Genomic DNA, 26,020 nt, shown 5'->3' with positions numbered 1-26,020 from the left:
ATATTTGATTTGATTTTTTTGAGCTCTGATATGGTGGCAGTGAACTCAACACCAACGACAGCTAGTGAATTTGAAGACAAACGGTGGAGCGACACATCCGGACAGACAAAACTGCAATATTCAAAGGCGTATATTCTTTATCCACTGTGAAGAATGACTAATCTTACTCACAAATGGAAAGATTTACTAATCATGTCTGTATTTGATAATTGATGATAACAAGGGCCGTATTGTGATCCTGCAGGGTCCTACAGCACTCGGTGGACGTGACTGAGGAGGATAGAGGCCCGAGCCACGGCAACAGGATGGAGATGTCCATCTTCTATGTCATCTACTTTGTGGTCTTTCCTTTCTTCTTTGTCAACATCTTTGTGGCCCTCATCATTATCACCTTCCAGGAGCAGGGAGATAAGATGATGGAGGAGTGCAGCCTGGAAAAGAATGAGGTGAGGGAAAGCTGACATATTTTATTTATCCATCATGGGGTGCGAGAAAAGAAGTAATTTGCCACAGCAGCAGACAAAAACAAGGTGGGTGTGGGCAATTTTGACAGCAGCGAATGCCAGACCTTTGGAAAATGTAGCAAAAATGAAATAGCAATAGTGGTCCTTTACTAGTGCACTCATAATTGGTCGATTTTTTTTTAATAAATAAAAACATAACTAATAGTAATAAATACTAATTTAGAAAGTTTAATTTAAATCAGATATTTAATTTAAAAAAAATTAACATGAGTTGGAATGTGGTTAATTCTGAATACAGCTACATCTGAGTTTTGAGGGTGTGTACATTTGTGCAACCACATTATTTCAGTTGTTTATTTTTTACTTCTCTTCAGTTTCTTTCTATTGAGTTGTCCAGGTTGCAGTTTAGAAATTATTATTTTTTCTATATCACAAAAACCCATCAATACAGCAGGGGTGTGTAGACTTTTTCTGCTCACCATACATGCTTTTGGAAATCAACATCAATTTCTCCCACCTGTCCTTTCCACTTTAGAGGGCGTGCATCGACTTTACCATCAGCGCCAAGCCGCTGACCCGTTACATGCCTCAGAACCGGCACACCTTTCAGTACCGCCTGTGGCATTTTGTGGTCTCGCCCTCTTTCGAGTACACCGTCCTGGCCATGATCGCTCTCAACACCATCGTCCTCATGATGAAGGTACTCATCCTGACAGTGATGCTTTCATTGTTTTGCCTTCTTCTTCCTCCCGAGCTCTCTTACTGCTATTTATTTCCTCAAATTGTCTTCTCTTTTTTTTTTCCCCCCGGACTGCTCAGACAGAGCGACGCGGGGTGACTCAGCCTGTATTACATATTGATCGCTAACGTCCAGGGGTGGCTATTTAGCATGACCTCATTAACGGTGGCTGCCGCCGCTGGCGGCGGAGGAATGACTGCTTTTTATAGTGCGACAGATGAGGGGTGAAGAAGACTCGGTGGCTATTTCGGGCTCTGGAGGAATCTTCCATCGACCTGTAGCTGTCGAAAGATTCATGTGCTTGTGTTTTTAAAAACTTGCTGTGTGTGTTTAGTATTATTCAGCCCCGCCCGCTTATGAGGCTGTCCTCAAACATCTGAACACAGCCTTCACAGTTCTCTTCTCCATTGAGTGCGTCCTCAAGATAATGGCATTTGGCTTTCTGGTGAGGAGGAACACACTTGTGTGGTGATCTGGAAAGGAGCCCAACCGTCTTTTTGTGTCGTCACAGAATTACTTTCGAGACACGTGGAACATTTTTGACTTCATCACCGTACTGGGCAGCATCACCGAGATAATAGTAGACTTGCAGGTGAGTGCCAAATTGGGTGGATGGTGGAGTCTTCTGCTTCTGACTGCACACTTCCCTCTTTCAGTTTGTGGATACATTCAACATGAGTTTCCTGAAGTTGTTCAGAGCAGCGCGTCTGATCAAGCTGCTGAGACAAGGCTACACCATCCGCATCCTTCTGTGGACATTTGTGCAGTCCTTCAAAGCTCTACCTTATGTTTGCCTGCTCATCGCTATGCTCTTCTTCATCTACGCCATCATTGGCATGCAGGTCAGACACACACACATGTCACGTCTTGTATTAGATTACACTTCTACCCGAAATGGAACCCAAATTGGATGATATAACCAACCCAGCATTGGATCCAAAGTGGACTGAGCCAGTGCTGAGCTACAATATTTATACCCATAAATAAATAAATAAAATAGAATAAATAGCATTCAAGAAGAATTTTGCAAACACAGAAGGACTAATTGTCCCTTATTAACGCCCGTCACCATTTGAATCAGGTTTTTGGCAACATTAAGCTGAACGAGGAGACCCACATCAACCAGCACAACAACTTCAAGAGCTTCTCTGGCGCTCTGATGCTGCTCTTCAGGTAAATGGCACAAAGTCGTCCTGGAAATGTAAACATTGGTTTTATTTTCACCAGACTACTTCTCAAATCATGCTTTTAAATATGGGGCAGAAAGGTGAAATATATGCATGTAATTTTTTTTAAGGGAGGGTTTTAGAATGTTTTATATATATATATATTTTATTTTTTAAACATTCTTGATATTACACACCATTTAGATTGTGACTGCCACACAATCCGGGAACAGGTCCAAGATCCGAAATGACATTCAACGTTGTGCTTCACCCTCTGGTTTCCATTTACTGCTCCACTGTGATGCTTCAATGTTGTTGGGATGATGTTGCTAGGTTACAATGGTAATGCTAAGCTTCTTAAAGTACCCCAAGGGCCATTTGTTGTCAGAAGCTGATGGAAGCTGCTGTGAAACACTTAACTCCTTAAGTGTTGTGTGTGAGACCGAGGGAAGAAAGTGGTGCAACAAATGTATTTTAAAGAAATGAATATTTGTTTTTGCAGGAGTGCCACAGGGGAGTCATGGCAGGAGATCATGTTGTCCTGTCTTGGCGGGCAGCAGTGTGAAACGGACCCCTCCAATCTCTTACCTGTACTAAACGCGAAGCAGGAGGGAGGCTGCGGCTCCGATTTTGCTTACTTCTACTTTGTGTCCTTCATCTTCTTCAGCTCCTTCCTGGTGAGAATAGAAAACAAAAATGTCTTCAGTACCCACATGCAACAGTATTAAAAAAATTATTTGTCCAGATGCTGAACTTGTTTGTAGCTGTGATCATGGATAACTTTGAGTACCTGACTCGAGACTCATCCATCCTGGGTCCTCACCACTTGGACGAGTTTGTCCGAATCTGGGGGGAGTACGATCGGGCTGCCTGGTCAGTATCGCTCGGTCTTTGTTCAACCGTGTCGTTTTATTGTTCTAACGTATACTTTATCAAATTTTAAGTACTGTATAAAATATCATGAAGGGACATTTCGGCAATGGAAGACCCTGCCGGGTCAATTCATTAGGTACAGTGAACCTATTCATAGTTTTTGGGAAGAAACCTATTTTCCTTAATTCTCTGAAAACGGACCTGTATTCTGGTTGGTTGCTGTGTACCTAATGAAGTGTCCAGTGAGCGTTTGAAAATGTGTTTCAACACTCCACGAAAGGTCCGTCACCCTTCCTGTGGCCTGTGACCCCAAACTAAAAACTCCTATGTTCTTTCCAGTGGTAGGATCCACTATAAGGAGATGTACAAAGTTGTGCACTCTATCTCACCTCCCCTGGGATTTGGGAAGAACTGCCCCCACAGGGTGGCATGCAAGGTTTGCTCTCCCCCCAAACAAAGCAAAAACCCACTCAGCCTCCGCCGCGTGGGACCCTTGCTGACTTCTTCCTGTCCCTCTTCTTCTTTTGTTTTTATTGGATGTCACCACCTTGCTTGACTCTTTTAGAGTGCGTTTTTCTGATGTAATGAGCAAAGGAGGATGATAGTACAGTGTCAAGGCACTAAGGGGCGGGACTTCCCATCCTTACATGGACATAGTATGTGTGAATACGGAGAGATGACTCATTTCATACAGGGCATCACCATAAATTTGAATATTTGGGAAAGCTTACCGTATTTTCCTCACTATAAGCTGCACCGGATTATAAGGCGCACCTTCAATGAATGGCCCATTTTAAAACTTTGTCCATATGTAAGATATATATATTTGGCCCACGGGCCGGACTTTGGACATGCCTGCTGTAGTGGCTCAATATTGGTCCATATATAAGGCGCACCTGATTATAAGGCGCACTGTCGGCTTTTGAGAAAATTAGAGGTTTTTAGGTGCGCCTTATAGTGCGGAAAATACGGTAATTTATAAATGTGACCTGTAAAAACAGTTAAAAGAAAATGGTAAACGCAATAAAATACTAAAAGAAATGCAGAGTCTCGTTCTGAGTCAAAAGCTAAAGAATGGAAATGTGTTTTAAGACAAGTTGTAAAAATTGACAAAGAAACACACAGGTAAGCCAAAAACTTACAAAACATCCAATGGAATGGATTAATATCATTTTAATTCATTTCAATGAAGGAAGTTGATTTGAAATACATACTACATAACTATGGATAAAACTCGTGAAGTCTTCATATAACTAGAGATCATCTCTCAGCATTTACATGAAATTTCTAATACTGGAAAGTTAACTCAAATGTGACGCCAATTATGGGAGGTCCGTCTCTTTCTGCCTTGGGGGTCTGATAGAAAGCTCTCGCATGCACCGTATGTCGTTTGCGCCAGACCCAGGCTGTCGTTTCTTTGCTCATTCTAAGATGTCCCCCCCCCCCTTCCTTTTGAAATTTCTATGCCCTCATCATATCAGCATAGAAATAATGCAACCTATTTTTACTCTTATGTGATGCACTGGAATAATCTTCTCTCCTCTTTCTCCACCATTCTGTTATTTCCCATTATTTTTATTTACCCCCCCCCCCCCATTTCCTCTCCCTCCATCACATCCTTCCCATCGTCTCGACTACCCGGCGCCCACAGTGGCCGCATCCATTACACTGACATGTATGAGATGTTGACCAACATGTCGCCACCCCTTGGCCTTGGCAAGAAATGCCCATCCAAGGTGGCTTATAAGGTAGACAAGAAAGAGGCTGTTCATGTATCTGAAGGGGTAGCGCTGTTCAACATCAAATTATTTTTTAATTTGCTTGCGAAGCATTTATGACGCTGTACCATTTGAAGCAGTCATGTTTGTTCGTTGACGGCTTTTTTTTTTTTTGTTGCTTTTTGGCTGACAAATACAGCAAAATACACGCATTCTGATTTTTTTTACATTTTTTGTGAGACATGACTTTACGTAAAGTCAGAATTCTGACTTTAAAGTAGGAATTCTAACTTTAAAGTCAGAATGCTGTCACCCCCCTTTTTATTTTTCTTCACTGGTCCTAATCATCTTCCGTCCTATCGGGATGTGTGTACCATATTTTTTTAATTTGCTGTCAGTGGCTGTTTTAAGAAGATTTTTTTTCCAAGGGAGTTGCCAAACATCCACATGCTAGATCTTCTCATCATCCGTCTTTTTTCTTCCATATCCTATGTGATGTGCCTCCCGCCACAGTGTGCATTGCGTCAGTGTGCATGTGTACGTGACGTTGCCACAACATTAGTTGCACCTTGATAATCAAATTTTATCAAGTATAACGTAGTCATTTATTAAATTATGTAATAATATTCCATTTTGATTGGCACAGTCAAAGATATTAATTCAACAATGTTGGTTGTTACATTCAACTGAAAGTTGTTTTGAATTTTGCCCTTCCCAATCCAACAAGTGAGTGCACAATAATAATAATAATAAATTACACACCAATCACAAAAATAAATGAATACGTCAGAACTTGCTGTTGATCAATTGAATCTGAAAAGTGGAGCTAGTATTGTGGCTGGTGAGCGGACTCGTACTTGATGCTTTTTGAAATCCTGGAATGCTGTGGTGACTTTTTTTCAGATAATAATAATAATAATAAAAAAATCTCATTTTAAGTTTCATTTTGTAAATGTAAATTTCACATCCTATGACTTTATTACACTCGGTCCTTTGCCACCACAGCAGTTCTGGACACTTGTAAATTCATTCATTCCAGGCTTACGGGCTTTTTCAAATAAATACATTGAATGTTGTTTTTGTGAGTGAGCTTTGCTGATTATGATGCAGCATGTCTCTCTAACCCCCAGAGACTCGTCTTGATGAACATGCCTGTGGATGAGGACATGTCTGTCCACTTCACCTCCACCCTCATGGCTCTCATCCGCACCGCTCTGGAAGTCAAGCTAGCTGGAGGTCAGGAGAAGTGTTGCATTCTTTTTTTTTTTTGCAATTGAATTGTTGCTCTGTATTAAATATGCAGTCTCATCGCTGCTTGTATGCACAGGAGGAGAAGATCGAAATCAGATGGATTTGGACCTTCAGAAGGAAATCAGTGTCATCTGGCCTCACCTCTCTCAGAAAATGCTGGATCTTCTGGTTCCTATTAACAAAGGTAACTTTTTAATACAATTAGGTGTGTTATGAAAATGAGTGGGCTAAGAGTTAGCCATCCTATTTTCTCAGCTAGTGACATGACCATAGGAAAGATCTACGCGGCCATGATGATCATGGACTACTACAAGCAGAGCAAGGCTAAGAAGCTCCGACAGCAATTGGAGGAACAAGTACATTTTTCTTTAGTGTTGTTTTAATCCTCCTTTTTATTTGGTTACAGAGTCAATCTTTCACTTTCCTGTTCTCCTCCACACAGAAACACGCTCCAATGTTCCAGCGTATGGACGCTTCCTCCTTGCCCCAGGAGATCATATGCAACGCCAAATCACTGTCCTTCCTGGGCCACACTGCAGGATCAGCTCTGTAAATATGTTCCATTCAATCCAGCTGCAATCTCTTCTTTTGCCTGGCGCCAGCAGTCATATCATCTCTATGTGTCCTTCCAGCACGAAAGGAGGCTTTGTGGCCCTCAGCCCTATCTCCCCGCAAGATATGTTCCTTCAGCCGCGGCCTCGCTCCAGAGAGGACGAGGAGAATGATTACTACCCACCCTATCCTCCTTATCATTTGCCTCACCACCACCATCACCATTTAGACACTCTGGTGACGACTAAATATATTTATATACGGTTAGAAATTCTGTGATGAAAAAATATTTAAAAATAAAATTGTCCTTTCTGTGACATTGGTGTAGGTGCCCGACGTGGTGGAGTATAATCAAGTGGCACAACAGTCAAGGCAAAGGCTGACAGTTGTCAGGTCGCCTCAGCGAACATCATCCATCAGGGCGTCCTCCATGCCCAGACTAGCTGTGGAGCCGCAGGTAGGAAAGATGAGATTCAGAATCATGTATTTTCACGTCTCTGTTATATTGCAGCATTTTCAACAGGGCTCATTCAAAAATTTGGAATTCAGTTGGCAGATTTATTAGAAAAGTCAATATGTGCATGCTAGCCACACAGAGATGATGATGCTATCTTTTTCCATATCATTTCAGCCTGGAATGTCAGCAGATAGAAAGCTAATGAAGCGCTCCTTTTCCACCATCGGAGACCAATGTGTGAATCGCCTGTGGCAAGAACAACATTCCCTAGAGAGAGTCAGCCCCGAAAACACGCTCCGACTTCGACAAAAGAGTTATCGAGGTCATATTTTCAAAATGTATAAAGCTACTGTATCATTTTGTAATCAATAACTTGTATCAACGTCCCAATATGACTCCACTGGCAGGCCCTAGAATCAATCAAAGTAGTCATGAGCGGGGGCGGTCTAAAGAACGACGCCACCTACTGTCTCCAGACGTGTCCCGCTGTAACTCGGAAGAGCGAAGCCGAGACCCGTCGTACGAGAGGCGACGATCCCTCTCGCCTAAAGAAGGACGCCCGCACTCCTTGCAGAGACAGGTAAAGTACCGTGTTTTCCGGACTATAAGGCGCACCTAAAAACCTAAAGTTTTCTCAAAAGCCGACAGTGCGCCTTATAGTCCGGTGCGCCTTATATATGGACCAAATTCCTAAATTTAAACTGGCCCGAAGCATTGTGTCATGAAATCAATCGTAAGTGGCCCGCCGTAGACTATGAATCATGAATCAAAAAGACTATGGATCATTATTTTGTGATTATAAAGTAAATTATAAAGAATTATTAATTATTAAAAGATTATAAAAAAGTTGAAATAAAAAAGATAAAATGGAGAATGATTTGATTTGGATTTGGATTAAAAATCTGACATGATGCCTTATAGTCCGGTGCGCCTTATATAAGGACAAAGTTTTAAAATGGGCCATTCATTGAAGCTGCGCCTTATAGTCCGGAAAATACGATATTTATTTGAGTCTTAAAGGGTTTTAAATCAACTTGAGTTTTTGTGTACAGGTCAACACAACAAGTAGTCCCGCCCATTTGGCCCCCGAGTCCGGCACCCCTCGTAATCGTCGCCAGCTCCCACAGACACCTTCCCGCCCTCGTCCTCACATTTCGTACTCCCCCCTGGTGTGCCGAGAGCAACCCCCCAACTCGCTGGCGGCCTCCTCCACGGGACGCGCCCAGCATTCAGACAACCCGGCCTCTTCCAAGAAGGCTCAGTCTTCCTCGTGTCAGGCGTCCGGCCCGAGCCATCCGTCTCCCCACCGTTACATCTCAGAGCCTTACCTCCCGTTTCACGCGGACTCCAGGGCAAGTCAGACGGGCGAAAGGCAAGAACATCTGACTTTTGAGAGCGCCGTTGCAACCAGCTTGGGACGTGCCAACGCCATTAACTCCGCCCCTCAGCTCAGACACTCCTGGCAGGTCCCGAACGGACATTTTCGGAAGAACTTGACGCAGACCAGCCCGGACAGCGAGCTGCTGAGCGACACGGACGATGACGACCGCTGCTAAAATAAACAGGAAGTCCATGTACAGGTGTACCACGTAGCGGCACCACCACTCGCCTTGAACTGCTTTGTGACAACTTTTGTCACTACCTGTAGCATTACAGGCGGAACGAAACACCACTGCCATTTATCAGCATCGTTTGCCGTCTGTCTTTTCTTGTTGTGCCTATAGCGGGCAAGTTAAGCTAGTTTAAATCACAGAGCTGGATTTAATGGTGGAAACCATTGGCGACCTGTACATTTGATACACTGTATTATGGAATGGACAGTCATGTTGGCAGAGGCGACTTTTCTATCAAAACAATAAATGGACAGACATGGCGGCCATGTTAGTCTCTTCAAAAATAATGGGGCATACAAGTTAGCTTAGCATCCACTAGCTAGCTCAAAAGGAGCATATCGTATTGACCAGTTGTTTATACTGGAACAAGTAAAGTGAGAACGAGCCTTTCCCACAATTAGTTGAATCGAGGTTTTAATATTTGTAAATCAAAGTGTCCACTGTAGCATTTAGTCCGTTACTTTAGTGAACACCCGAGGAGCAGAACATGATATCGGTGTCTCGCTCAAGGACACCACGGCCAGCTGGTACAGAGATTGTTAGATGGTCAACTGTATGTTCTACTGGTGAATATTCATGTACTGTTAAGGTTAATGAGGCAAGTCACTTTTAGCGTTTCGAGCAGCAGTCCACCTTTTTAGCGACATAGACGAGTTTCACGTGAAGCAATGTTTGGGTGCAGAAAGAAAAAGAATTAAAAATACAATTAACCATGACACTCTTGTAGATGGAAATGTAACCAAGCTCTTTTTCTTCTGTCTCATCATTTGGCTCAGCCGCAACATGAATAAGGACATCAGAAATATGTGGCTGGATTATGACAAATGTGCTATTCACACAAACAAGGTTCATGTTTGTGCATTTTCGAGCCAGGAATGAATGAGGCGTGAAGTGATAGAATGTGCAGAATGTTTGTTTTTTTCTGGAATCTGATGTATTCAACCATATCAATCCGTAAAGTCATCTTAATCTTGTACATAGAGCCCGGGGTGTTTTCTTTCTTATTTCAAGGATGCACTCGCTGCCTTCTTCCATCATTAAGATGACAACATCTTATATCTGTTGCAAAACCATTTGAGAGGAATCCCAGCCGGTCATGCAAATGTGTTTTGTCGTTTATTTGTACGTCCATGGTGAAGATAGTATCACTTATGTATTCATGCTGGCAAAAACATTTGGGTTGTTTGTGTATTTATTATCACGTTCTCTAGTGGTCACTATAACTTGAATTTGTATCTGAAATGTGAACATGGGACTTTGCCAGAAGGAGAGTCCCCAAACTTAATGTCTTGAATTGAAAAGTAATTGTAAATTTTGTGCCGCACACGTGGTAGGGTACATTTTCAACTAGCACAGGAAACAGCTGACCACTTAACCTTAGGCCATGTCCACACAGACTGCGGGTATTTTTTTTAATACATTATTTGTCAATATTTGTCAGTTTTCTGGTTTTTACGATACAATTGGCGAAAATCCCCTTACGGATTATTGGCGCCATCTGTTGCTTTAGCACGCCGATCGCATGATTTGCTGTTGTTACGGCGCCTTCTTCGGGAATGACTCATCTTCAGTGGCCTCCTAGTTTATGGTTAATGTGCCACCTGCTGCTTTTGGCACGCTCATGACAGCCCAAGAAAGCATTTTGTTTTGCGTGAAAATTCTTTATGTGAGGTTTTAATTGCCCAAAATGGTCTTCGGGGTTACACAGGTTGAAAGCTTATATGAGCAGTTGCATTATAATTACTATTTGTTTTTTATTTGAATCTTTTGTGTGGGAAAAAAAACGATAAAGAAATACCCGGGTATGTGTGCACATGTATACATAACAGCCTCATTTGTGCCTGAGAACATTCACCCTAAAACAGTTGCCTCTCAAGCCAGAATTTCTTTTCTCTTGAATTTGTTGTATAGAGTGTACAAAATAAAATACTTGTTCATATTTGAGTTCAGCCACGACGCTCGTCTTACTTTGACTAAAGTGTGTTTAAATGATCATTATTTTCTTTTATTTATTTTTCTAAACATTTTGTTTTTTATTATAATGGCTATTATAAATAATACAATTACCGTAATTTTCGGACTATAAGTCGCGTTTTTTTTCATAGTTTGGGTGGGGGGGCGACTTATACTCAGGAGCGACTTATATACATATATATGTTTTTTTTCCACTTTTCTGGGCATTTTATGGCTGGTGCAATTTATACTCCGGTGCGACTTATAGTCCGAAAATTACGGTAAATCACAAGAATGAATCATTTTATTATTAAAATGAACTATTTTACAAAAATACCTCATGGATGAATGATCTGACTAGAGTAAAAGCAGTTGTGTACAGTTGTATTTATTTATTTTTTTAGCTACTGTCTACTTCTGCTTGTCATGTCATCACTGACACGTGGATTCAAACTTGGGTTCAAACAGGCCGCCATTTCTTTCCACGATGTGCAAGTCGAAAGGCCTTACCTCGAGATTCTCCTGTGATCTTTGACCTTGAATGTTTCCAAGCGCTGTGCTAATGCTGTTAGAATGTGTTAGCTTAGTGATGAAGCTTGCATTGATGTGCGAAACAGTTCTGCATGGGGAAAGTCAAATCGGCACTCGCTATACTCGCAAATGATTAAAGTCACTATATTTCATAATTGTTACCTCAGATTAACAGTTTAGCGAAGAGGACGGGCATCTGTTGTCGTCATGGCAACCAATGCAGCAGTTTTGCGCAGTCTCGCTTCTTACAAGCGATAAATTGTCAACAATATGCTAACTGCTCTAAAAACGAGTTCCAAATTGCCCTACCAGGAGTGATCTCTGACCTACTGACCCAGTAACAGTCTCGCTATGGATTGTTAAGTAGAATTGTTTTGCTCACAGGAGGGTCTCAAGTATGAAAAATAAACACTACTAGGTGATAAAAAATAGAGCTTTTCTTTCTATATTTACTCAATATTTATACTTTAGAACATCTAAATGTGTATAATGATATGAGGCCCCCTGGTGTCAAAGCTCATGGAAGGGTGAGACCTCAAATTGACCCCACCCATTCATCTTTTACCGTAAATTGAATCCATCTAAAGCCAACAGTGAGGCAACAGTCTTTAGATTCCCATGCAACATTCCTCACCTGGGTCACAGTCCACGCCCTCCGACCTTCCTGTCAAGCCAAAAGATGAATGCGGGAAGGCTCAAGGTTAAGTTTAATGCCAAGCAAAGCCAAAAACATGGATGTGGTAAAGAAGAGAGGTCTCAGCTCGGGCACATTGATGAATAAAAGTTCACTATGTTAGAAAGGGAGACTCTGATGGGCATCTAATGAAACCTGGCATTGGAAGAGATTGAGTTGAACGTCTACTTTCTTCTATTTTGTGTTACTTCTGCCTAGGAGAGACATACGGAGCCAAGGAAAATAAGATGTGACTGGACCATCTCATTATAGATTGTGACTTAAGTCTGACTACTCCTCTCATCAAAAATTGGCACACACCTCAAGGATGTTTTGCACTACTAAAACTATAAAGCTCAGGCAGATGATAAATAAACCACTCAAGTCCAGTTGCTGTTTTCCCACTTGAGTGAACCTGGTTGTGACATGAATAATTATGAGCTTTTAAGAATAAGCAACAGTGTGTACTTCTGTGGTGTTCCAAATTTGGATTGTTTGGTAACTTGTGTATCTGTGTTTGTGTCATACCGAGGGCTTCCACAGGGGCGCTAGTGAGCCAAGGTATAAGTCGGACCAGCTCCTGAGGGAGCCTCCATCAGAAGCCATGCAGGCGTTGATGCTACTGTTGCTGACCTTTGTAAGTCAATCCTCTTTCTATTACAGCATTTTCCGTATTTATTAGAACTTTATTTGTTGTAATGATATAAAGAGAATATGCTATTTTTTTTTCCTCATATGGAACCTAATTCATAGTCTTACGTTGACTTTTGTCTACCACTCATCTTTGTATGCAGTTCCTGTATACAAACAATAAAATGAGATAGAGAGAAATAATTAATAAAAATGAAAATAGACTGAATAATTCCATTGACAACTATGCATGGAGACAAAAATTACTTAGCGACTAACATACAGAGGAAGATAATTTGACAAAACCCTATATATGGTGAGTGTGACTTGAAACTAACTCAAAAAGGGGATTTTAGTTCACTTGAGTCCTGCTGTATTTTATAGCGCGTTCAGGGGAGCATTCAGCAGATAATTCACACACTGGAAGTTCCTACAGTGGTCAAAGGGGACTGTCTCCATGACGACCGCAGTTGCTCTGCTTTGACAGGCACACAGGTGAGCCGTAAAATTTAATCCGCCATTTATTGGCCAATACAACGTCTATTAGAAGGCACAGAGATATGTTATAGATATGAGATATGACATGTTAGTGCAGAGCGACATTACTTCATAATCATCATCTATGTGTGTCTGGAAATGTTTGAGATGGCAGAGCGCCTGTCTGTCTGTCTGTCTGTAAAGTTGTTTATCTCTGGCAAATTTGACATTCTGGGAAAGAAAAAAATGTTTTGGACTGTATGTGCATGCAAGCCCATCACAGCATTTTTTATTCTTTTTTTCCTCACGGTACATGAAAAGATGTTTGGTAATATCAAAAAGATATATATTTTTGTGTTGTACTAATTGCAACATCAAAAACCTAATTTCACATTAGTGGGATGATTTTGAGCCTATATAAATTGTCCTCACTGTTTTATTTCTTTTCGTGTCAATTTTTCCTCAGGAGGTGACGACTCTATCATCTCACATCAACCAGCTATCATCTCAAAATTCTGAAGGCGTGTATGAACATGTTAAATCCACTGAGATGACTCCAGCAAATCCAGGAACCAGCAAACTGAAACTTCTGCAAAAGCAAGATGGCGATAATGAACCAGATGCTTTATTCATGCAACCCCTATGGACACCAACACTTTCACCCAATCAGGATTTAACTCAAGCTCATTTTCCTTCAGCTGCACTTGAGAAGGACACATTACTTTTGGGAAATGTTGAAACTACTATTTCAAGTCCTCACGTTCAGCCTGAGCAGCCTACAGTTTCAGGTCCCGCTTCGGAATGGACAAGTTCAGAGAGCTATACGCAAGTTAAAGACACCACCGTGAACTTTTGGAACGTGGTTACCAGCAGCCATTTATCAACTGAACCTGGAGAATCAGCACCTTCAACAGAGGAACCGCCAGTCTCCACTGTTTTGGTCTTCAGAGCAGAAGGAGGAGAAATATCTTCTGAAAACAAAATGGAGGAGCATTTTCATGTACAAGTGCCAAATCCAAATGAGTCTACTCAGACTCCCAGCAAAGAAGCAGGAAGTAGAAGCAAGCTGGAAACAGAACAAATATCCAAAGAGCTTCCTGGAACTGACAGCGATGAAAATGATGAAGACTTGAGAGTGGAGAAGCAGGAGGAAGAAGGGCCAAATAACCTTCAACTCCCTGAGGAACATGAGCCACTATCAACTGGCAATTTTACTACGTTTAGCCCTGCAGAATCCTTCCAATTAGAGCGTGAATTACCATGGAATGCTCCTACAACAATTAGCAATCGTCCTCAACACGTAAGACCAGGGACTCAAGGTCAAATGGTAATTAAATATATTTTATCCTTTGATTTGAATTCTGAATGCTTGGGAGAGACAGAGACAGGGAGAGGTGGTAGATAGCTCCCTCTCGTGGCTAAATATGGTATTTTACCTTAGTGTAAGAACTGAATATAAAATCAGTTCAAATAATACAGTATAATACAATAATGTACATTTTTTAACGTACATAAAAACTATTTATAAACCTTGAATAGTAATTGAATATTTTATAAGTATATTATGTTTATGTATTTTATATATCATAATAATAATAATAACACTGATAATGTTAATATGTTTTATTGCAATTATAAATAATAATTATCACTCATATATTAACTGTAATGTTTTCCCCCCCCAGGGCCTGCCTGGTCCACCAGGTCTGACCGGACTTCCAGGCCCAAAAGGAGACAAAGTATGTGATGGGTTGGATTATCATATGTGCCCTACTGCCATTTTATTGGACTGGAGACCATGAAGTACTTTCTCCCCCACTAAGATGATGAATGGCTCCAGCTCATTGCAACACTTAACACAGTACAAATGTTATGGAAATTGAAAAAGTAGATTTTCAATATCACTTATGTTTTTTTTTCGTTTTAGGGTAATTTAGGCATGGTGGGAGGAACTGGACAGACTGGAGTTATGGGGCCCATTGGTCCACCTGGCTTGTCCACTATTGTTCTAGTTGAGACATCTGAGGAGGAGTGGGAGGTATTAAAACTGTCTTTGTTGAGCTTGCTCTGGATGACCTACTTATTTAAATCCCGGCTGGAAGAATAACAGTTTTCTTGTCTCATTTCCTCATAGTTTAAAAAAAATCTACATTAAGATGATCTTTTCATGCCCAGTGTGTGTTTGATTTGAGAAACTAAAACAAGATGTTAATAATAATATGTTTATTTTAATTATATATGTTTTTTTGTTTTTAAACGTCAGAAACTGAAGGGGCCTCCAGGACCTCCTGGACCTCGTGGAAATGTGGGACCAATTGTAAGTGGCCATATAAGAAGTAGGTTTTCTTATATAGTCTTATTATTATTATTATTATTGTTATTTAGTTAGGTAGTTTGTCAGTCAGTTGGGATTTTTGGTTAAATAGTTGTATCTATCTACTCATCCACAAAAACGCGTATTAGCATTAAGCTAACAGACATTCCTAAGATAAAGTTGTGTTGTTTTAAACACGGTCTAATTCAATTCTGTTTTTTCAATGCCAGTAAACCAAATAATCATAGAACAGAGCTACCAAAATTCAAAATGTGCGTAATTTTGTTTCCAAGGGGTTGTCTGGAAATCCCGGGAAGCAAGGCCGGAAAGGAATTTGTGGAAAAATTGTACGTACTGCTTTACTTAGATAAAAATAATCAATCTTTTCAATTGACAACTTCTGTCATATTTTTTACGTTGTACCACAGGGTGTACCTGGTCCACAAGGTATGCCAGGGCCACAAGGCCGACCAGGCAATGATGGGACTCCTGGGGAGAATGGAGAGCCAGGACCCCCTGGCTTGCCTGGAGAACAGGTACCTCTCCTGATCTTTTAAATGAGATTATTTTTTTCAAAATAGTCAACTCCGTATTATTTTACTAGTTATTTCCTTTCTCAAGTTGAATTTGAGATTTTTGTTTTAAATGTTTTTTATGCTTGGTACTTTAGGGACCACAAGGCTACAATGGAGATAAAGGCAACAAAGGGGAGCCGGGTGAGTGGGTAAGAATGTCTAGAACTTCCAGTGTTCAACGAGTCCTTACAATAAGGGGGAAACCTGAGATCTTCATATGATGATGATACATCAGTGTTTCGCTGACTAATGATGTGCTTTCATGGCCTTCAGGGTTATGAGGGGGAGCCTGGACCACCAGGCAATAGAGGTAGAAAAGGAGACAAGGTTGAAGAATTATATCCACTACACACTTTTGTTCTGCAGTGATTTGATTTATTTTTATAATCTTTAAATTTTTGTCTACAGGGGAATAAAGGTGTCAGAGGCATCATCGGGATTCCTGGCTACTTGGTAAGATAATATTACGACTAAAATTAAAATAATATATATATATATTTTTTCATTTAAAAGACCTCCTAGCTGTCTCAATAAGATGTCTGAGGCATATACGTTTTGTTTAAAGGGAATAGCAGGAGCCAGGGGTCCAACAGGTTTCCCCGGAAGATCAGGAACACGGGTTAGTGCTGCTCAATGAACATATAACAAATTCACTTTTTTTTTACTTTATGTATAAGCAGATAAATGACCAATTATTGTGTTGAGTGTTTTTATTTACTCTTTTGTTGCTTTCATTCAATGTTTTGTTTTGTGTGTTTTTTTCTTTTCTCAACAGTATAATAACAGTTATATATATTTACTCGAAATGAACTTTTTATTTGATATTCTGTTGAATGTTTTCAGGGGCCAACTGGTGCGACAGGATTTAGCGGACCACCAGGCCCACATGTATGTATGTAATTGGTCATGATTTATTTTGATTGGCGTTACAAGGAACCACTTTATGTGCTAACAACTATTAGCTTATGTGACTTCTTAGGGCAAAATGGGCCCAAGAGGAGGAAAAGGCGTCCCGGGAGTAAAGGGACCTCCTGTAAGTTAATTACCAGAACTTTTAATATTAGTCATAATCCTAAATGATTAATATGATAATCATGAGTTGACTGTCATCAGGGTCAACAAGGTGACATCGGTCTTAGAGGAGCGGTTGGACCTCAGGTGATGAACCACAATTATCTTAATAAATGATCAATAAATGATGACAAGAAATGATAGCAACCTAGAAATCAATATTTTGTTTTTAGGGAGAGCCTGGTCCTGTTGGAATCGTTGGTTTCCCGGGAATACGCGGTCCTCAGGTAAAATTTAGCTGCAGAAACTTATTCAGTATACTCATTTGGATTTACGGCAGAAGCAATCTTTGTAACATAGGTATTTTGAAATTTAGAGGATCTATGTGATGCGTCATTATTTTAAATACAGCCTTTGTATTTGTTTAGCAATTATAACCTTTTTTTTTTTCAAGGGGAACCCGGGACCTGTTGGACCCCCAGGTCCAAAGGGAGATACGGTGAGTATCGCAATCCAAAAAGTGACTATTAATTTCCAGCCACCATCTACAATACGATGCCTTCATTAGGGTGGTCCAGGAGATGAAGGAGACATAGGGGAACCTGGACCCGAGGGTCTTTACGTAAGATAACAAAACAGATGCATAAACATTCAACTGTTCATTTTGAGATCCTTCAATGTGTTTTTTTTATTTATTTCAGGGAGCCAATGGGAATCCAGGATTGCTTGGACCCTCAGGTGATCCCGTAAGATTATTTAAAGCAGTTTCACTATTAGCTAGAATGTTTACAATCATGTTCATGTTCAATTATAATGTTTATGTGTTTTGCTTTTTTTTTTTTTTTTTTGGTCTCGTGTGTTGGGAAATACCGCAGGGGGTGAAAGCTATGCGTGGTCAAAGAGGTGCTCCAGGATTTAAGGGAGACATAGTAGGTTTATTTTTTTATTTTTTTTTTAGAATCTTGAATACCGTTGAATACCTTGTTTATCTTTTGCGCAGGGGCTCCCGGGGCCTCCAGGTAAGCCAGGATATAAGGGCCGTCGGGGCCCAATGGGACTCGAGGGACTTGCAGGGCCAACGGGACCCGTAGGACTTCCTGGACCCGACGTGAGTATAAATTGACATATTAAAGCTTGCATGCTTGAGTTGATAACTCTCAAAACAACCAGGTTTTACCTCCAGGGAATGGACGGCATCATGGGAGAGCAAGGCAAGCAAGGCAAAGATGGATTAAAGGTCTGTTGAAGGAAATTCAACAGCTCATGACTTCATGGACATGATTTGCATGGCTGTTATCATTCACTGCTGGCTCAGTTAAAATGGGGCTTTGACGTCAATATGCGTCAATGGTGGTGAATGACTTTAGATATTGTTGTGTTTTTAGGGAGATAGGGGGCCTACAGGCATTCAAGGAAGTCCTGGAACCCGAGGAGACAAGGTTGGACAATGAACTGAAATTTTAATCATGTTCTTATGAAAAATAGTTTTTTATACTTTGCATTCTGACCATTTCTGCTCACAAAAACATATATGGACGTTGTAAACTCATGTCAATGTCTCACAAAGGGTCGAGAGGGTCGCGCTGGATTTTCCGGAATGCCAGGTCCTTTTGTGAGTACAATAGTGACACTGCAGGAATTTATTTTTCATAACCCATTTTGTTATTGTCAAATATAAATTGTTATCAGTTCTGTTTGCTTCCTGCAGGGACAGATGGGAAAAAGTGGAGAGCGAGGGCACGACGGAGAACCTGGTATAAAGGTTCTTATGTGTATAAACTTCTTATTTTGATCCCTTTTGACACACCTAAAACCTAATTTAATGAATCAAACAAAAGGAAAATATGTACGCTAAGTTCAAGACCTTAAATTGTCCATTGGTGTGAATCTGAATTGTTCTTTGTCTATTTGTGCTAGCTAACATCTCTGTAACGCTAATAATGTTTACATTATTATATGACACACACGCAAATCACCGATATAATATGGCATAAATTATGAACGTGTTTTTGTTGTTGTTGTTGTTATTTATGCACATGTGTAACCTTTTTGTAAAGGGAAGGCCAGGTGTCCCAGCCACAAGTGGACCAAAAGGCTTTAAGGTAATTCTGTCAACTATTAAAAAAAGAGTATCTGATTCGATTGAAGTCTTCTCATCAAGTTCTTCTCATCAAGTGCTTCCAAGTTCTTAAATAATTGACCTGTTTCCTATTTTAGGGTTTACGGGGTCATTCAGGAACTGGAGGACAAGATGGAATCGATGGAGCCATGGTGAGACTAGTTGCAGATTTTTTATTTATTTTTTGATAATGAACAAAACAATAGCAACAATATTTCCATTAGGGACCTGTTGGTGCAAATGGAATAACTGGAGACACTGGACCTCCAGGTCCAAAAGTGAGTTTATTCATCTGAAATTAACACATATAATGAATGTTGTAGTGAAAATAGTGTTAATCCATGCTAACAGGGATTTTCAGGGAAGATGGGCGCAAGCGGCCAGCAGGGACCTGTCGGGGCGAGTGTGAGTGTTACGCAATAAAATCCAATTTTCACTTTGACTTTTCACTCTTGAGTATTTAAGCGTGTGATACTTGTTTATTTCCAGGGAGAAGCTGGAAGTATAGGAATGAGTGGAATACCTGGAAAAATGGGAAAGAGTGTGAGAAAATTGATTGCAAATTGGTTTGGAGGGGAGACAATGTAATGTTCAAGCAAAAATATTGTTCTAGGGGGCAAAAGGAAAACAAGGATCTATGGGACGAGTAGGGATGGAAGGAGACAAGGTAAATGCTTCGGTTCCTTAGATTTTATCATGAGTATGTTTTGATATGCCTAATGCCCTTTTTTTTTTTTTTTGCTTGTTGCAAAGGGCAAAAGAGGTGAAAAGGGGCCAAGAGGCAAACCAGGTCCCTCAGTAAGCATTTCCGTATATGCTTTTATTTTTAAATGTATTACCAATGCGGTTTGTAAATTTTCTATTTTAAATCTCCCAACTTTATTTTTGAAAAATATTTTCTAAATACGTCCTTGTTTTTGCTGCATCTTCACCAACATCACATCTAACTTTCCTTCAGGGCAAGATGGGCATGGCTGGACCACGAGGACACACAGGACCTCCAGTAGGAGCATTTCAATGAATTATTCATCTGATATTACTGCCTCGTGTGTTTTATTTTCGACAGAAATAATTATGAATGAAGTCTTGAGTGATGAAAAATCCATTTGAGCTACTGAGAATTAGTGGACTATCTCCATTTTGCGGTAGAGTGATCCAAAATGTTATGCTTGACCCTCAATGACTGTGACTATGATTGGGATTTAAAAAATAAAATGTAATTTCCACTTCTATATAGAAAATCATATTCTGTATAACACTAATAATAACTATCATTAATCTCTTGGATTTTACTCATTGTAGGGCACCCAGGGCAACATTGGAGCATGGGGCGAGGTTGGACCACGAGGTCATCCAGGTGAACAGGGGTCGCAAGGAGTTGTTGGCCCTACTGGGGTCATAGGTTATCCTGTAAGTCTGTTTTTATACCCATTTCATTAAAATCTCGCTAAACATTGTAAAAAAAAAAACGTAATACTCTATTCTTTTATGTTTAGGGTAAAGACGGACCTCAAGGATCAATTGGCCTACCTGGAGTCAAAGGTGCAAAGGTGAAAAATGTCTGCTTATATATTTATGATTACAGTAAATATGGGGTTAACTGTGCTATTATTTATTTTCTTTAGGGACCTAAAGGCGTTGTCGGAGAGGAGGGACCTGCAGGTCTCGATGGTGAGGAGGTAGATAGATTAAGACTGTGTTGTTTTCAATCGTGAGAATAATCAGCCCAATTAGGCTACTAAATTTGTTGATCCATAATATTTACATTTGCAATGCCTGCACCTTTGTTAAACAAAGTCGTCTTCATTCCGAACTTTCCTCTTAGGGTCCACCTGGGCGTAGAGGGACTGAGGGATCCCCTGGACAAAACGGAACATCTGTGAGTTGATCTAAACAGATGTGTGAAGATTAATATTTATAAATATGCTAATAACATTTATTTTAGGGTGATAAAGGAAGCCAAGGCCCCCCTGGTCAGCTAGGTCCAAAGGGAACTGCTGGTGACCAAGGTGTTAGAGGTCCCCAAGGAGTAAAGGGTCGTCCAGGAAAGCAGGTTATTAAAATTTTACCACCAACCGCTGTCCCAAGGGGCAGTGCCCCATCTGCCCCTAATGGAGCATTGCAACTTGTTCTCGCTTTTTTCCGCCATCTCACAGGGACATACTGGAGCACAGGGGGACAGAGGCAACCCGGGACCTCTTGGAATTAAGGTTTGCACAGTCTGAATTTTTGGTTGAGACTATGATGTTTACATTTTTTTTTTCAGGGTTCGCCAGGCCAAAGAGGTCCCCAAGGCATGCCAGGACCGTTTGGAAAAGGGGGAGACACTGGAGAACCGGGAAGCAAAGGGCACAAAGGTTTTCAAGGACACACAGTTAGTATTGTGGTGTTATTTCCCATACCGTTTTAGAATATTTGTTAAAAACAGGGAGCGAAGTTGGTAAAAATCTTTGTTTTTAGCCAGGTGTAATAAATTAGGATTACTGCAAGTGTACAAATATTCAAAACTCATATAAGAAATGACGTAAACCTTACGTGACCTTTACGTTTTCAACTGTACATAATTCTCTCATTTCAGGGCTCCCCTGGCCGCATCGGACCCCCGGGCCGAATAGGTCCATCAACAACAGTAAGTTTGAATGTTTCAGTCTGTTTGAATGGCCAGAATTGAACGGTTGCTGATTGATTGATTATTCATGTTTTAGACCTTTTTTTTTTCTTTTTAATTATTGTTTGTTAGGGTTTTGTAGGCAAGAGGGGCCCTGATGGCAAACTTGGGAATGCTGGACCAAAGGTGAAATTCAAAAATTTGTTTCAATATGCAGTGAGTATGATCAACTGATTCCATCTGTTTCATGCTAATCAGGGCGCTAGTGGAAAGAAGGGTGACCTTGGTCCTTCGGGCGTTAAAGGAAAAATGGTGAGGTCTCATTATATGACACACAACACTCTGGACAAGAATACTTATATAATATTTTTTGTAAATAACCTTACACAGGGAATGAAGGGTGAAAAGGGAGCAAAAGGAGAGGCAGGAACTCAAGGCACAATGGTGAGATATTTGATGTATCAAAAGATTCATGTTTGGGTTTTTCACTTAATAAATCCCGAACTATAAATTAAGATTCATACTATACTTACATATAAAGAGCACAAGTTTTTTCAGGGTAAACTTGGAAGGATTGGCTTTATTGGCCCTTCTGGGTCAAAAGGTCGGCCTGGACCGCTTGGTCCTCCTGGTCTTCCTGGACGTAAAGGAATTCATGGGGCAACTGTAAGAAAAATGACAAATGCTATTGTTACTATTTAAATGTGACTTAATGTAGATGTTGCCTTTATAAATCCCTTGATGTCTTTATAAAGGGATTGGAAGGTCAACCTGGTAGAAAGGGGAACAAAGGAGCGCCGGGAAAAACCGTGAGTCAGACAGCATACTAATCAAGAAATAAATTAATAATAATAGAAATTGTAAAAATAAAATCCTGTAATATATTTTCTCTGTACAATTGTATTTTATTGCAAGCTAACAATCCTAACTACTATTCGAAAATGTCATCTAATGAGGTGTTTTTATCAGGGAGCTGAAGGCCCACCAGGCAAGCGAGGACCTAAGGGGGAACGTGGGATAGCTGCAAGTATCCTCATTGATACATTACAATACACACAAATATTACGTACAAATCAACAAATGTGCGCTTTTGCTGAATGGTGACTGTCTTATATTTAGGGTTTGGATGGTTTGGATGGATTACATGGGCTTCAGGGTACTGAAGGGTATCCGGTAAGAGAAATATCTAAAGTATAATGTTCAGTCATTTTTACTAAAACTGAATCTATCTCCATAGGGAAATGTTGGCCGCACAGGAGAACCTGGAACCCCGGGCAGGCCTGGTAAACAGGTAAGATAGAAGGTTTTTTTAGTGGCAGGGCTAACAGTGTTTTTGTGAAAAATATAAATTGCATTTTTAATATCTTAGGGGTCACCTGGACCACCTGGTCTTAGAGGAAACACCGGAAAACAGGGCATTAAGGTAATTGAGACAATTCGTCTCATTCACTGTTAAGAATCACGCAAATAACTTAAAACATAATAAAATTATGTTTGGCAGACACAGCAATTTTGATCAACAGAATAGATATCCCCCTATTATGTATTGTATAATATGTTTAATTGACTCTTTTAGGGTCAAACTGGACCTGGAGGAGAGACAGGACCTCCTGGACCAATTGGGCCAAAGGTAACAAGAGTGATTTGAAATTGTAATTTTGATGTCAATACTACAAAAACTTTTTTTGATCCAGGGTATCCCCGGACTGTCAAGAGAGAAGGGTGATAAAGGAATAAGAGGTCCCAAGGTAGATTTAGTTAAGCGAGAATGGGTCATCAAAAAGAGCTGGTTTTATCCATTTTATGCTCACTTACAGGGTCACCAGGGTGAAAAGGGGTTGCAAGGTCCAGTTGGTCCAGCAGGGATAAAGGTGGTCCAAATACATACATTTACATAAAATAGCATAATTATGTTGACCTGATGTGTCATCATTTTAGGGGAAGTCTGGTCTGCAAGGTGGAAAAGGTGTAACAGGGCATGAAGGAAAGCAGGTACGATTTTATTCAATTTCACGTTAGTTTTAGTTAGTATTAATGGTTCATGAGCCGGTTGATTTTTGCAGGGGGATACCGGACCTCGTGGCTCACCTGGACAAAAAGGCCAGCCTGGATACGCTGTAGGTTTTAGTGATATTTTTTTCTCTTGGAAATAGCAACTCAAAATATAGAATAGGTGTTTATCCGTGTTCTGCTTTTCTACAGGGCCAGACTGGAATGAAGGTGAGGGATTTTTATGTTTTACAATTTAATTATGTTTATATGGTATTTGTCTTTTGGCCCTTTCCAGGGAATGAAAGGTATCCAAGGTAGCAGCGGAACTAAGGGAGTTAAGGGCAAGCAAGGACCCCCGGTAAGATACAACGATTTAAATACGACGAGTTGTAAATGATACATTTCAGTTTTAGGGCTTTTACTGACATTCCTTCCTCAGGGAAAAGCAGGTTTACCAGGAAAAAGCAGATCTCATTCAAAATCTGAGAGAAGACCAGTTGACAGAGAAGAAGCCTCCAGCAAATATTCTGAGTCTTCAACACTCCTGAAGATACGGAAAGAACAACCAAAAGTAGGTATAATTATTTTTCCCCTCATATATATTTTATATACATTTTTACCCATCATCTGTCTTGACGAAATAACGGATTCCGATGTAGGAGTCAAGTCTATTGAAGCTCGATGAGGCAGATGATGAATCTTCAAACTGGCCCCAAGGCACAAAATATAACCCTGCCACCTCTTGCTATGAGCTTAGTCTCATACGGCCATATTTCAATGATGGTGAGAGCTCAAGAATACTTGAAATAATTCTGCATGCCTGCTTGTTGGACTGCTGGTAAACAGGCGGCCATTTTCTTTCAGGTTACTTTTACATGGACCCCAACCAAGGTTGTCCCTCTGATGCTTTGAGAGTGTTTTGTAACTTCACAGCGGGGGGGAGCACCTGCATCGACCCATCGCAGTCGCGGGTAAGATCATCAACTCCTGAAAATGATGATTATCTCTCGGGATGCTTCTCACATCTGAATGACTTCAATGTTTTGCTATGTAGATAACATTCAAGTGGAATTTGGAAAAGCACCAATCAAGAACAATTCAGTGGTTTAGCCAGCAACTTGGTGGCGACAAGGTATGGCTGACTTTTGTGGATTGTTAAATCGATTTGTATATTTACCACACTGCTAATATGAATGTTTTGTGTCATTTAGTTTGGCTACGTCGGCATGAATGTCGTTCAGCTGCGGTTTCTACGATTACACAGCCACACATCTTTCCAGCGTTTGACACTCAGATGGACGTCCAACAACTCTTCTATGGATGGCACAAGCGACTTTGTCCACTTATTGGGAGACTCCAGCCAAGACATACATTCAAACCACACCACAGTGTCCACACAAGGACGTGAGGTATGGATTACTTTCTCGACAGTTGATTTATTGATTAATTTCCACACCTTTATTCTCACTATAACAAACTGTATTCAAGTTTTGGGCTCTTTCGTGTGTCGGCTTGCAGGTGGAGGTGGTTGCGAAGGTTTGGGGCAACACGGAGCTACATCGAGGTGATATGGAGTTGCTCCCTATCAGAGATCTTGGGATCGAGATGGCATCACATTGGGCACACGAGATTGAGATCAATGCTGATTTGGGGCCCATCTGCTTCTTGTGATGAATGATTGTGACTGTACATGTGTGTGTTGAATAAAACGCATGTAAATAGCGATAGTAGGGATGTATAGAGTCTTGACAATGTACATTTGCGCTGCTTTTTGTTTATATTTATTGAAATAATATTAATTGATAGAAGTGGATACATTGGCGGTCTTACAATATGTTCGCATATTGCATGTTCAGTAAGTTCGTTTGCGTGTATGTATTTTTTCTACAGAATATCGTAATGAATTGATTACTTGAAACACCAGAATAAAATCAAGTCACCAAAACATATTTTATGATTATTATTGAAGCATGATGAGTTTTCAACATATATAAAACACAAGTCACAAATTGACAAACTCTTTTGTAAAAGGGCAGAAAATTAATATATCATATTTTTAAGTTATGTTTGGCAGTTTCTTACAGGTGGCCAGAAGTACATGATGTTTAGATAATAATATGTAGTAACCGTACATGTATAAAATATAATTTATAAAAATATACACATGGTTGTGGAATAAAATGGTTACAATCGGGCAGATGTACAAGCCGTCATTCACATGGGGTCCCAAGCATTTACAATTAAGTTGATAGTTGACCACTATGAGGTAAAAATGCATAACGGGATATGCTCATTATATAATTT

At 40.4% G+C, this 26,020-nt stretch overlaps 4 protein-coding genes across 4 annotated transcripts in view; all 4 read left to right on the top strand.

Moving 5' to 3' along the window:
• LOC133167148 (voltage-dependent R-type calcium channel subunit alpha-1E) overlaps positions 1-10,777 on the top strand; it is a 59,836-nt gene extending 49,059 nt beyond the window's left edge. Inside the window, exons 31-48 of the mRNA XM_061297735.1 lie at positions 245-446; positions 1,000-1,164; positions 1,538-1,648; positions 1,715-1,795; positions 1,860-2,045; positions 2,285-2,376; positions 2,872-3,046; positions 3,115-3,242; positions 3,582-3,678; positions 6,091-6,196; positions 6,288-6,395; positions 6,467-6,567; positions 6,654-6,760; positions 6,844-7,000; positions 7,092-7,220; positions 7,395-7,542; positions 7,628-7,800; positions 8,273-10,777. Of these exons, the coding sequence (XP_061153719.1) occupies positions 245-446; positions 1,000-1,164; positions 1,538-1,648; positions 1,715-1,795; positions 1,860-2,045; positions 2,285-2,376; positions 2,872-3,046; positions 3,115-3,242; positions 3,582-3,678; positions 6,091-6,196; positions 6,288-6,395; positions 6,467-6,567; positions 6,654-6,760; positions 6,844-7,000; positions 7,092-7,220; positions 7,395-7,542; positions 7,628-7,800; positions 8,273-8,776 (2,770 nt within the window). The 3' untranslated portion in view covers positions 8,777-10,777. The remainder of the gene's footprint in view (positions 1-244; positions 447-999; positions 1,165-1,537; positions 1,649-1,714; positions 1,796-1,859; positions 2,046-2,284; positions 2,377-2,871; positions 3,047-3,114; positions 3,243-3,581; positions 3,679-6,090; positions 6,197-6,287; positions 6,396-6,466; positions 6,568-6,653; positions 6,761-6,843; positions 7,001-7,091; positions 7,221-7,394; positions 7,543-7,627; positions 7,801-8,272) is intronic.
• Positions 10,778-11,811: 1,034 nt separating this feature from the next.
• On the top strand, positions 11,812-16,623 carry LOC133167228 (collagen alpha-1(XXVII) chain-like). Its single transcript, XM_061297852.1, has 13 exons — positions 11,812-11,844; positions 12,523-12,627; positions 13,005-13,115; positions 13,564-14,424; positions 14,783-14,836; positions 15,025-15,135; positions 15,361-15,414; positions 15,705-15,758; positions 15,840-15,947; positions 16,082-16,135; positions 16,260-16,313; positions 16,395-16,439; positions 16,552-16,623. Exons 1-13 carry the CDS (start codon positions 11,812-11,814, stop codon positions 16,621-16,623), a joined length of 1,716 nt encoding a protein of 571 aa, XP_061153836.1.
• On the top strand, positions 16,259-18,204 carry LOC133167430 (collagen alpha-1(IX) chain-like). Its single transcript, XM_061298231.1, has 13 exons — positions 16,259-16,313; positions 16,395-16,439; positions 16,552-16,605; positions 16,830-16,878; positions 16,966-17,019; positions 17,100-17,144; positions 17,231-17,284; positions 17,452-17,496; positions 17,566-17,619; positions 17,699-17,735; positions 17,873-17,926; positions 17,998-18,105; positions 18,181-18,204. Exons 4-11 carry the CDS (start codon positions 16,873-16,875, stop codon positions 17,914-17,916), a joined length of 339 nt encoding a protein of 112 aa, XP_061154215.1. The 5' UTR covers positions 16,259-16,313; positions 16,395-16,439; positions 16,552-16,605; positions 16,830-16,872; the 3' UTR covers positions 17,917-17,926; positions 17,998-18,105; positions 18,181-18,204.
• Positions 18,205-18,724: 520 nt separating this feature from the next.
• On the top strand, positions 18,725-25,651 carry si:dkey-21p1.3 (collagen alpha-3(V) chain). The gene is made up of 39 exons (XM_061298229.1): positions 18,725-18,751; positions 19,055-19,099; positions 19,215-19,268; positions 19,341-19,394; positions 19,468-19,521; positions 19,606-19,659; positions 19,730-19,783; positions 19,870-19,914; positions 20,075-20,119; positions 20,419-20,526; positions 20,613-20,666; positions 20,742-20,795; positions 20,942-20,995; positions 21,062-21,169; positions 21,273-21,326; positions 21,383-21,490; positions 21,695-21,745; positions 21,857-21,910; positions 21,983-22,036; positions 22,115-22,168; positions 22,283-22,390; positions 22,480-22,533; positions 22,694-22,747; positions 22,844-22,897; positions 22,962-23,015; positions 23,094-23,147; positions 23,301-23,354; positions 23,419-23,472; positions 23,542-23,595; positions 23,663-23,716; positions 23,788-23,841; positions 23,927-23,944; positions 24,012-24,074; positions 24,156-24,287; positions 24,376-24,499; positions 24,581-24,687; positions 24,771-24,848; positions 24,928-25,125; positions 25,235-25,651. The coding sequence occupies exons 3-39, from the start codon at positions 19,266-19,268 to the stop codon at positions 25,385-25,387; spliced, it is 2,583 nt and encodes an 860-aa protein (XP_061154213.1). The 5' UTR covers positions 18,725-18,751; positions 19,055-19,099; positions 19,215-19,265; the 3' UTR covers positions 25,388-25,651.
• The last annotated feature ends 369 nt before the right edge of the window (positions 25,652-26,020 follow it).

This window comes from Syngnathus typhle, linkage group LG14, assembly GCF_033458585.1.
Source record: "Syngnathus typhle isolate RoL2023-S1 ecotype Sweden linkage group LG14, RoL_Styp_1.0, whole genome shotgun sequence".
Classification (NCBI taxonomy): domain Eukaryota; kingdom Metazoa; phylum Chordata; class Actinopteri; order Syngnathiformes; family Syngnathidae; genus Syngnathus; species Syngnathus typhle.
The sequence above is the reverse complement of the archived record's forward strand: the minus strand, read 5'-3'. Positions and strand labels throughout refer to the sequence as shown.

What these genes read in the sequence shown, in the direction of transcription:
- LOC133167228 (XM_061297852.1), top strand. Translation starts at nt 11,812, where the DNA reads ATGAGGCCCCCTGGTGTCAAAGCTCATGGAAGG. An exon ending in CAGGGACTCAAGGTCAAATG is followed by an intron (nt 14,425 to 14,782) that starts GTAATTAAATAT and finishes TTCCCCCCCCAG; the next exon opens with GGCCTGCCTGGTCCACCAGG. An exon ending in AAGGGGAGCCGGGTGAGTGG is followed by an intron (nt 16,136 to 16,259) that starts GTAAGAATGTCT and finishes CATGGCCTTCAG; the next exon opens with GGTTATGAGGGGGAGCCTGG.
- LOC133167430 (XM_061298231.1), top strand. An exon ending in GAGGAGCGGTTGGACCTCAG is followed by an intron (nt 17,145 to 17,230) that starts GTGATGAACCAC and finishes TTTTGTTTTTAG; the next exon opens with GGAGAGCCTGGTCCTGTTGG. An exon ending in CAGGTCCAAAGGGAGATACG is followed by an intron (nt 17,497 to 17,565) that starts GTGAGTATCGCA and finishes TGCCTTCATTAG; the next exon opens with GGTGGTCCAGGAGATGAAGG.
- si:dkey-21p1.3 (XM_061298229.1), top strand. An exon ending in CAGGAACTCAAGGCACAATG is followed by an intron (nt 22,169 to 22,282) that starts GTGAGATATTTG and finishes AAGTTTTTTCAG; the next exon opens with GGTAAACTTGGAAGGATTGG. An exon ending in CCGGAAAACAGGGCATTAAG is followed by an intron (nt 23,148 to 23,300) that starts GTAATTGAGACA and finishes TGACTCTTTTAG; the next exon opens with GGTCAAACTGGACCTGGAGG.